The following is a 10,880-nucleotide window of genomic DNA, read 5'->3' on the forward strand; positions in this document are numbered from 1 at the left end:
AATTGAAAGGTTTTGATTTAAGAACAAATGAATTTTTGAGCCTTTTGAAAAAGCTTTCATGATGAACTGATTTAGATTGAACTTGTTTTTATCGCTTTGCGAAATGTTACAAAAGCAGTCTTTGGTTTTGTACGTTGGAAATTCTTGGTTTGGAGGATATTGTTTAAAAAGAAAAGTGAGTTCTCCGATTATGTTAATTTGTGAATTTGGGTTCCAAATTATCTTATCGAAAGGAATTCAAACTAAGAAGTTTTTATTTACGAACAACCATAATTTCAAGTAGTTGATTTTCGAGTAAACGATTTTTGTCTCTTTTGAAAAAGGTTTAACAATGATGACGATAATCAGAGTGATGACGATAATCAGAGTGATGTAGCGGAAGGAGAAAGGGAATATCGACACGGTAGGGCGTTTTGATAGGGATATGTCGCATAACTCGGATTTTCGAGGGCGAAAATCTTTTTAAGGAGGGGAGGATGTAAGAACCCGCGTTTTCATGTAAAACCGTTTTAAAAATAATTTGTACCCGAAATAAATTCAAAATTTAGAAGTTTTAATTTGAAAATAAAAATGTGAAATTTGGTTTCAGTAAATTTTTCTGAGTCAGAAAACCGAGAAAAACTGCGAACCGGCAGCCGAACCGGCCAAACCGGTTTAAGTTTGTCCGGTGTTGTGTTTTTAGAAAAATAAAATTTTGGAAAATTGGTTTATTGTTTTAAAAGGACAAAAATAATTTTTGAATTGAAAACCGGACACTAATCTTAAAAGTTTTGGCATAAAGTGAGCCAAATGAACTAAAAACGCTAACGGGTGGACCGAACCCAAACCGGGCCCAAGGTCCAACATATATAAGGCCAATTAATGAGCATTTAGCTCGTTTTGACCTAACTTGAGAGAGAGGGGGCGCAGATTGGAGATGAGAGGAGAAGAGGGGAATGTCACTATTCACCCTCACTTTCTTTTGCTTGTAACTTGAGCTACAGACCTCCGATTGACGAGCCGTTTATGGCCAAGCGAAGCTCTTGACGAGCTCTTTCTTTCTATCTAAAGAAATCTGGTAAGGAATTGCGTTCTGCTTCCTAGTTTCCAGCCCTAAGTTCTGCGCGTTTTTGTGTTTGGTTTTTGAGTAGATTTTGTGGTTTTGCTTTTTTAGGTGATCTTTAGTAGTGGGTAATTGATGGATTTTATCCTTAATCACATTGGATAAGGTAAGGTTTTACTAAACTTTTGTGTTTAGCTGTTTTGTGTATCTTAGGTTTTGATGTTGGTATGTATATGTGATATTAGATTGAGTTTTGTTGTTTGTTGGAGTTGATTGAGGCTTTGGAGCAAGCTTGGTAGCTTCATTTTGATGTTGGGAACATTTTGGGAATCGACCAAGGTATGGTTTCGGTTTCCTTTATGTAATATGTAATGTTCATGGACACTTAAGCTAGTTGATTCTAAGATAGGATTGAATGTTGTTGGTGTATTAATGATTATATATGAATTGGTGATAATTCTTGGTTGTATTGGATTAGTGTGGTTGATGATGATTATTGGAGATTATTGGTATTGATGAGTATTCATGGTGATTATTTATATAGGTTAATATTGATGATTATGATGTGTGACGATATATGTTGTTGGTGATTATTGGTATTTAATGGTTATGAAGGTTGATGATGAATGTGTGAATTATTGTTGTTAATGAGAGAAAAGGTTTTGGTTGTTGAGGGTTGGTGGTGATTATGAGTGTAGTTTCATGATTGGATTGACAATTATAATTTGGTAGTGATATATGGATTCTTGATGTAGGAATTGTGTAAATTGTTCATCATTGAGAATTTTGATTGAGGATTATGGTTTTGTGTTGGTTTATGCAGAGAATGTTAAGTGAATTAGGTGTGAAGGTGATAGAAGTGTAATGGAATGTTAGAGTGTAGTGTGCAGTAGAGTTTTATGATATTTGAGTATGATTTTGGTTTGTTTTGGTTGTGAAAATTGGAAAATTGTGAAGTTTGAGGTTTTGGGTAAAAATGGATTTTTTGTGAGCTTTGTCTGATCATAACTTTTGCCTCGATTTTCAAAATTGATTGGAATTTGTTTTAAATTAAAGATGATCTTAAGAGCTTTAAAATGATATAAAGTTTGAGGAGAATGTATTTTTGTAGAGGGAGTTATGATCATTCAAAGTTGGTGTTGAAAACTTGAAATTCTGCAAAGTTACAGAATTCTGAGTTTTCTGGTATGTGCGCACGCACACTCTGCGCAAATTGTGACCTGTGCGTCCGCACACGGCAATCTGCTTGCAGCGCTGGCACAGTTTGTGCGCGCGCACACCAATAGGTAATTGCAATCTGTGCGTACGTACAGACCTGTGCGCACGCTCACGGTGGGAAGACCAGTCTGTTGGGGGCGCTAGCATACCTTGGGAAGGCCAGTTGTTGCTGATTATCATTGCTCTTGTTCATTTAAATTGAAAAAAGTATTTTGTACCAAATAATAGTTTATTATCTCTTTTTGCATCATTAGTTATGTCTAAGAATTGATATTTGATTTTATTAATATATTTGTAAAGACTTGCATTTTAAGTTTTAACACATGATTTAATTTTATTTATATAATTTTATATTTTTTAATTATGACCGGGGTAATCGGGTGAATCAGAGATCCACCGGGTGAACCAGTAACCCAGTTATATGACCGGGTTGATTATCGGTTCGGTCTGATAACTATACTATTTACTAAGATCGAGATGTCATTTTTTAATCTTCATGGTGAGTTGATACTAATTGCTGCTATTACTTTCATTTAAGGTGATTCCCTTCTTTGTATCTTTTGTATGAATTGGAATTTGTTTGGGTAATTGATGTTCAATCCCTCTTTATCGTTGTATCTTTTGTATAAATTTGAATTTGTTCGGGTAATTGAAGTTTAATCCCTCTTTATCATTCATAGGGTTCTGAGTAATTCGTTATATTGCTCTGTTTCTATTTGAATTACATATTCTTAATGAGGCCAGTATCTAAAGTGAAAAACAGTTTATCACCTTGATTTGCAGTAGCGAAACCATAACAGTGCGAGTCTATGACAAAACTCAGTGGGAGGAGAAGGTGAAGGTTTAAGGTTAGTCTTCCAATATTATTAACTAAGTGTTGGTCATTACTGCATTTATTCCTGAATAATTGCTCATATCTCTCTGCCATTCAGAAAAGTAATGAGGACTTGCTTGCTCTACATGCATGCCAAAGTGCGAGTTTCTACATTTGGCCATGCAGTTTCTTGAAGCTGTCCACCAGACAAGGTTCATTCTTTTATAGCCCTAGTATATATACTAACTTCCAATTAGATGTTCATATTGTCTCAGGTTACCATGTTTTTGCATTGTGTCTTCCTGAAACTGAAGTTGCAATTATCATTTCATTGTTTGTGTCTGTGAAAAATGTTGGTATTGATGTAAGATTAAGCACACACTATTGAATAACTTACTTCAAAAATGTCTATTTTACTGATTCAGTTTTTAAAAGCATAATACAATAGACGAGAGAGCTTTCTAAATCTGAATAACCAAACAAGCATCGAAGAGGGAATACCAAAAAAATTCCAGCACTAAATTAATAACCATCCATAAAAAAGGTTAAGAAATAGAATGCAGACTTTCAAAGAAAGACCTTAATTCAACTCGAGGGCAGAACCCAAGAAGCTCATAACCAATCTTTTAATTATCCTAGAAGGTTCATCCCTAGCACCAATAGAAAAACACCAGCTTCAAAGGGTCATTGCTGTTCACCAGCATCTTACTTTTGGTTCTAAGAGAAGCATCAGAGAAAGTAGAGAGAAAGAGAGTGCGAGTCAAGACACAAGTGATTAAATAATGGAATGTGCAACTATTCTTCATTTTATATTTTATGGTTCAAAATTTTTATGATGATCTTCTGAATATTTAAAAAACATACTCTGCTGTTATGAAGATCTATTTATTTAGTTTTTGGTACTACTTTGAGTTTTGACTGATTTCTGTTTCAATGTATTGTAATGTTGGTATGCAAATTAGTGTTGTTGGTTCTGCACTGGTTCCTGTTTGATTTGGATAGGTAACTTGCATTTGGAATGATGCTTTAATGTGCTTGAAATTCTGATAGTCTGATAAACTGTGACCATGACTTGATCTCTCTGACTGTAAACAGAAAATTCAATAGCATCATTCATCTTTGGAATATTCTATCTTAATGTTGATGACATCAAAGGACCTAAAATTCAAAGGGACTTTGTGCTCCTTTTTCAAATTTTGTTCTTTCCATGAAGTTGTTTCTGTTATTGCCCTTAATTTTGTAATGCTTTTGTCTGCAACTTGCCATGGACTTGAGGGAGTAGATATTTAATTTGTGCTTATCTTAATTGGTGTAGTTTGAAGCAGCATAACGGTGACCTTAAGGCTGGTGCAAAAGCATCCTGTGCTGGAAGGCCATGGATTTGTGCATGTCTCATTTGTGGTTTCGCAGACCAGAGTGAAGGTATACATATGACTTTTCGTGTGCTTTTGTTTATACCAGTTGCCAAGACACTGCATGATTGTTTTTTAATGGCCATAACTTTAAGCTCAACATATTTCTGGATTAAGCTAATTAATAAATTGTTGAAAGATGTTACAAGTTTCTGCCACTATTCAATATTACTTCCAGTAGGAATTCTAGAGAGTAGAAACTGTAAAGAGGGAGCAAATTGGTCTATTTTTGCTCATCTGTTCTTACAAGTTACAATGGTGTAATGTGATTCGATTTGATATGGTGGTTTGATGTATTGATTTTGGCAAATACAAATAATGTGTTTTTATTGCTAAAGGGAATGTTTTCCCAGATGTAGTAATCTGTCCTAGATTATAAAGAAATTTAAAAGGAGATTTGAGTATAAATGGGATGAGCACAAACATGATCCAAGACAAGGTGCAATGTCATCGTTTGATCCATATAGCCAACATACCCTACTTAGTAGGATCGTGCTTTGTTGTTTTCATTGTTGTTGAAGTGATTTGTTCTAGCTAAGTGCTGGCAAATAAGATGCAAATGTTATATTTTGCATTTCTCATTTGCACTTTAGTGTTATTCTGTGACTAGTGTTTCTCTTTTCCTTAGACATTCTATGCAGATTGTTATCCTCCAGCATCTATAATTGTCTCATCTTGTTATGTTTAAGCTGCTAAAGATTTGCAGCATTAGTTTTTCTCATGACTTTCCAGTTAATGTATTTTGTACTGTGTTCCTTCATCATTGTAGCTTGTGCGTTTGAATCAAAATGGAAAGATTTATCAAGGAAATCTCCTCGCAAAAGTCAAGGTGGCAGTAGCTCAAACAGATTGAAGATCCCTCGCGTAATAACGAGTTCTTTACAAGCTCAACTAGAAGAAGAGAGAAAGGAGAAAGAAGAAATGAAGAAAGAATTGGATGAGATAGAGTAAATTGAACTATATAATGTTTTGTTGAATAGTATATTGTCTATTTAGTATAATGTCCATCTAATTAAATAATGCTTGAGATTTTGATACTTACCATTAGAAATTTGGAATTACATAGGTTAGTTTGAGTTTATTGACAAAATGATTCTTACATTGTTTGTCATTTATTTAGTTGACTATTAATCATTGATACTTTTAAATTTTTACAATTTGTATTTGTCACGAATTATTTATATTTATTGCGAACTTTGCTACAAATTATTTGTGAAATTTGCTATGCAAGTTAGCTGCGATTTTTGTTGTGGATTTTATTGCTGAGTTTGCTGCAATGATTATCTGCGAATTTTGGTGCAAATTAATTATCTGCGAAATTTGCTGCGATTTTTTTTCGCAGATTTTATTACTTGTGGAGTTTGCTGTAATGATTACCTGCGAAATTCGCTGGAGAATAATTATCTGCGAAATTTGCTGCAAAAGTTAGCTGCAATTTTTGTTGCAAATGTTGCTACAAATTTCGTTCATGCAAAAAATTTTGCAGCTAAATTGGATAAAACTCTGATTTTTTTTCACAAAATTACTTGCGAATTTCACAAGTTTTTCGCGACAAAAGTCGTAAGTAAGCTAAATTGGATAAAACTCTGATTTTTTTTTCACAAAATCACTCGCGAATTTCACAAGTTTTTCGCGACAAAAGTCGCAGGTAAGTTACTTGCAAATTTAAATTTGCAGCCAAAGTCGCAGAAAACAAAATTATTTGCAAATTCTAGTCAAAATTCGCAAGAAAATTCACAGCTAATATGCTGTTTTTAGTAGTGCGGTGCAGCCTAATGACAACATTTCTCTCCTTGTGGACTAGCTTTGTGTTCACCAGTGCAGAAACATCAAGTCCTTCATCGATGAACTTATTCTCTTTCTTTTTCGGGAACTTCATTGAACATCCTGAGTTCCGAACCAAAAGCCAAGAAAACTTATAAAACCTAACGAACAATAGAAAACTATATTATTTAATATCTATGCAAGTATCCAAATGATGAACCTACCAAATATAATGTTTAAACATCTCTAAGACATGTTAAGGGAAAAGAACCACTCTCCTTATATACAACATCCCATGGTCTATCATCTTAATCTAGCCTATAGGTAGCCCTTTCCATGGCGCCGACAACCATGCTCTGATATCATTGTTAAGTATCTAAAAAAAGTGGGAAACCACACCTTAAAAGCTAACTGTTAAGAGAGAAGAATCACTCTCCTTATATATAACATCAAGCATCCCATACTACTCGATATGGGACTTTGAGCACCCCATAATACCCAAGTCCCTAACATCATCATATATCTATACTAATCAAATGTGCAAACAAATTACATAATGAATCAATTTCACCAATTCCACAAGAGAAAAAAAAAATAAAAAAATGCTATTGCTAAGGTATTAAAGAGAAAAAAGGATGGAAAAAACAGAAAACTGTGACAGATCAAAGATTGAGTTAGTGACATAGAATTGATATAGATCTGCCATTCAATGATCGCAAATATATTTGTTTCAGGGGTATTTGCATGGTTGACAGGTTGAGCCGGCAGGCTAGCCATCATCGAGAGCAGCCGTAACATTTGCCAGTGTTATGACACTATACAGAGCCAGAAAAATCCTAGTCCTGGTAGATTCTCTAAAATGGAGGAACACAGTTTGTGTTAAGGACGACGAGAGTCTCCTAACAAAGCAATAACATGACAAAAGTTAAGATATCTATATGAGCTTCTTCTTCCGAAAGAAGCGCTTCAGGTACCACAGCTGCAGTGCCGCCGCCATGATGCACACACCAAGAGACATGATGCTAAACCAAGCAACTCTTGCATTTGTTCTTTCACTAACTTGCCTCATATTTGCTTCCCTGTAAAATAGTCCCAGAAAGCAAGTCATAAAATAATGCACATGCATTAATCAATCATAATGGTTACAGTTATGTAGTTAAAGCATAAAATTTTTAAAATTTATTAATAATTTTGTTGAAAATATTTTTTATCAATAAGGGGGGCTAAATGCCTAACACCAAACGAACTACATAGCTAACTATTCTGGAGTGAGCTGTTTTGTTGAAATTGATACTTGTAAAGGTTTATAATAATTCAGTGTTAGTTCCACTTCTAGCCAACCCAAAGTATTAAGGAAACCCTACCCAAATTTTTAACCTAAGAACTAACTTTGAGCTGAACCAAATTTTCAAGCTAAATTGGCTCATGAACACAGCACTCGCCATCTTGAATCTATTTCTCAACATTCTTGCCGTTGCCTAGGAGTGAAAATAGTCTGAGCTAGGTTGATCTTCGGCTTAATTGAACCTAGCCCGTATTGGAATCCTCTGAGGCAAGCCAAAGTCTATTATCTCGCATAAACTTTCTTAAACCCTTGCTTTTTTAAAAGCCTGGTCCAGACTCCGTAATTCTATTATTTACAAGTTTCATTTCATAGGAAGATATTCAGATAGACAAAAAGTTTACATCTAAGAAGGATTTCTAAAAGCTGAATGCTATGATGGCCATCCATATGGAAGTTATGGTAGTTCCGAAGTTTTGACAACACTTAAAAAGGATAACCAAAATAAATATCATGCTTTGTTACTATTTGTCAATATTTTTTTTATTTGAAAATAAAACGAAAAGAAAAAGTATGATCAAATTAAAAAACTGTTGCGAAATGGGAAGAAAGTGTGACTTCAATTTTAGCTATACGTTTTAAATATTGTCAAAATTTCATAGTAATCATATCAACAAAAATAATAGCCACCACAAAATTCAACTTTCTAAAAAGGTCAAAAGTCTACTTCTAATAATAAATTGTAAGAATTACTGTCCAAAATGGTCATCGAAACGCCATGCTCATACATACGTCAATTTGGTCTTTGAAATATTAGATACCTCAAAGTGGTTCATGAATTTGGTGAGTTAGAGTGCTATTGTCAAAATTGCATTTCCGCATTACAATGTTAGTTTCTATGAGCAATATGCTTACTCAAATATACCATTGATCAACTTAGTTTCAAAGGTATTATAGAGGAAACGTAGTTTTCCTACCTCATGCCCCCACCTAGAATAATGCATGCCGAAATTAACTGGTTAAATCAAACTCTAACCTAACATAGAGGCTATCATTCACTATTAAGATTTAAGAGGAAGAGACTTACTTATCCTTCAAATAAATTAGATACTGATGGATAGCTTGCACTGCTCCCTCAAGTTTCATCAGCTCAAGTTCAACACCCTAAAACAAAATTAAAATAATAACAGCATTACAAACTTAGAATACTACATTTAGAAATTACAGGGGAAATAACAGAGCATGAACCATATCAATTTTGATAAGTCAAACTATCAAGGATTACCTATGTATCCAACAGTTAAAAATAAGAACACATAATTTAACTCTATATTTCTAAGAACATACATTGGTTACAACTGCAATTTAGGTAATACTCACGTGAAAGTTGAAGCCATTGTATTTTGTTACATAAAACAAAACACCCCTATAAATATAAAACTAATTTCCCTTTGATGTCGCTTGAAGAAATAGAGGGGAATCAAGATGTATTTCCAACATCAAGAGTGATCAACGAAAATTGCCTATCATTCTAGCAATGAAATAATGACTATTTTGGATTTTGTTTTTTTCCTTCAGCTTACCTCAATCTTTTCTTTCTTTGCAACAGATTCCCAATCCTTGGCCGAAATTCCAGTTTTCCATTCAATGCCGAGAGATACACCTTCTTGATGATGACCATCCATCCAGAAGCACGCCACATAATTCCCACCTTCCGCAGTTGTAAATGCAAACTGACCTTGTGTCACATTTTCTTTCTGGTGGAGATTATTTCCATAAGGAGACGTTACCTGTGAAATAAACAAATTATTAGCAATTAATTTAGATTTTAAAACAGCAAAGACCTCAAGTCTTCAATAGCTATGCATTTGCAACAGTGTTTCGCATAGCAACAAGCTAGATCAGACATCTATAAAATTTCAGAGTGTTCAATATCCTTAATAAATTGCGGTTGCGTTGTCTTCAGCAACAAAGTTGCTTGCAACTTGTTTCCAAGTTGGGATTTTAGAAGCGAGGAAGGGAAAAGAATAATTTATAGTCATATAGCGTTAAAATTAATACTAAAGCTTTTTTTTACCTCTCACTCCAATACCCCAATTGAGAAACAGCCCCTAAATTGAAGCTATAATTGTGGTCATTTCGATTTATGTACATTTTCTCCAATTTTCCATATGGCAACTGCAACAGTTACCGAGACCATAACTGTAACCCTAACCTTAATCTAAAACTACGCTAGCAGGTAACAGCCATTCTTCCATGATTTATCATTGACTAGGATTCATTTGAGTGAGAAATTCATCGTACGCGATGGATAATAGATTAATATCTTTGACTACCTTCAAAAAATGTTTACACGGAAAAAAAGAATCAATCTGTCTCAGAAAGAGTAAAAACAGAAATTACCTTGGCAGAAATACCAGGAAGATGGTGATGACCCTCACCAGGAATAACATAGTAATCAGCTAAAACGACGACGTTTGATTGGATTTCCTCGGAGATACACTTAGTTCCCGAACTTGGAATTGTTAACCACACGGCCTCAGCTTGAGGCACCACAACAAAAAGTGTGGTCAAGCAAGAAAACACCAACAGCATCATAATAGTCATTCCGGTTGCAGAACTCGAGTTCATTGTTGACTTTATTTGAATTATAGACTTGGTCACGAGGTCTCAGATCTATAAGAAAGACACAGGAAGAGAGTATGGATATAAGACCTATGAGTATTTGTGTTGCGTCTTGCGTTTGTTCAGGCGTTAATGTTTATGAAGTTTTGGTTCGTAAGAAAGGACATTGGTGGACGGGGCAGTAGGAGGCCGAGGTGACGCATATGGATCTTATGTGGCTTCGGATTGACCAATGATATCAACGATTCAGCGTCTTGTCAACAGATCAGCCACTACTTGTTCAGGGTGTAAAATTAAGGAGTGTCTTAAAGGTGATGAGTGATATTACCTGAAGTCTTTTTTTTAATAAATATAAGAGAAAGGGATAAATGGATATCTGATTTTTTGGTATATGAACATTTAAGTTTTTTATTTTTTTAAAATTTGGACATATTGATTCTGAGTTTAATTTGTCTAATTTTAAAATTTTTTTTATGTGTACATCTGTATCAACTAGGTTAATACAATGGAAGTCATATTTGATTTTTTTTTGTTGAGTCTAACAGACCAAAGTGAACATGAGGAATCGATATGTTTAAATTTTGAAAATGTCAAAACTTAAATGTATTTTTAAATTATCGAGGACTTCAATATCTGTAAATCAAAATGTCAAAAACCTATTTACCATTTTCTCTAAATCTAATTAAGTTTGTGTAAAATTCAGTAAAAAAAAATATATATATA

General features: G+C 34.1%; 2 protein-coding genes across 5 annotated transcripts; one reads left to right on the forward strand and one right to left on the reverse strand.

Annotated features, from left to right (window-relative positions):
* Positions 1 to 951: 951 nt before the first annotated feature.
* LOC107469882 (uncharacterized) lies at positions 952 to 5,567 on the forward strand. Of its 4 annotated transcripts, none has more exons than XM_052255816.1 (5): positions 952 to 1,057; positions 3,024 to 3,108; positions 3,193 to 3,286; positions 4,390 to 4,496; positions 5,256 to 5,567. In XM_052255816.1, the coding sequence occupies exons 3-5, from the start codon at positions 3,225 to 3,227 to the stop codon at positions 5,435 to 5,437; spliced, it is 351 nt and encodes a 116-aa protein (XP_052111776.1). In that variant the 5' UTR covers positions 952 to 1,057; positions 3,024 to 3,108; positions 3,193 to 3,224; the 3' UTR covers positions 5,438 to 5,567. The 4 variants fall into 4 exon arrangements, with proteins under 4 accessions (XP_052111776.1, XP_052111777.1, XP_052111775.1 ...); XM_052255817.1 differs by lacking the exon at positions 952 to 1,057 and adding an exon at positions 2,643 to 2,798; XM_052255818.1 differs by lacking the exon at positions 952 to 1,057 and adding an exon at positions 2,743 to 2,759.
* A 1,361-nt stretch (positions 5,568 to 6,928) lies between these two features.
* On the reverse strand, positions 6,929 to 10,440 carry LOC107469881 (transmembrane emp24 domain-containing protein p24delta3). The gene is made up of 4 exons (XM_016089265.3): positions 9,936 to 10,440; positions 9,116 to 9,322; positions 8,620 to 8,696; positions 6,929 to 7,329 (listed from the first exon to the last, which is right to left on the reverse strand). The coding sequence occupies exons 1-4, from the start codon at positions 10,161 to 10,163 to the stop codon at positions 7,185 to 7,187; spliced, it is 657 nt and encodes a 218-aa protein (XP_015944751.1). The 5' UTR covers positions 10,164 to 10,440; the 3' UTR covers positions 6,929 to 7,184.
* Positions 10,441 to 10,880: the final 440 nt, after the last annotated feature.

Source organism: Arachis duranensis, chromosome 10, assembly GCF_000817695.3.
Source record: "Arachis duranensis cultivar V14167 chromosome 10, aradu.V14167.gnm2.J7QH, whole genome shotgun sequence".
Taxonomy (NCBI): domain Eukaryota; kingdom Viridiplantae; phylum Streptophyta; class Magnoliopsida; order Fabales; family Fabaceae; genus Arachis; species Arachis duranensis.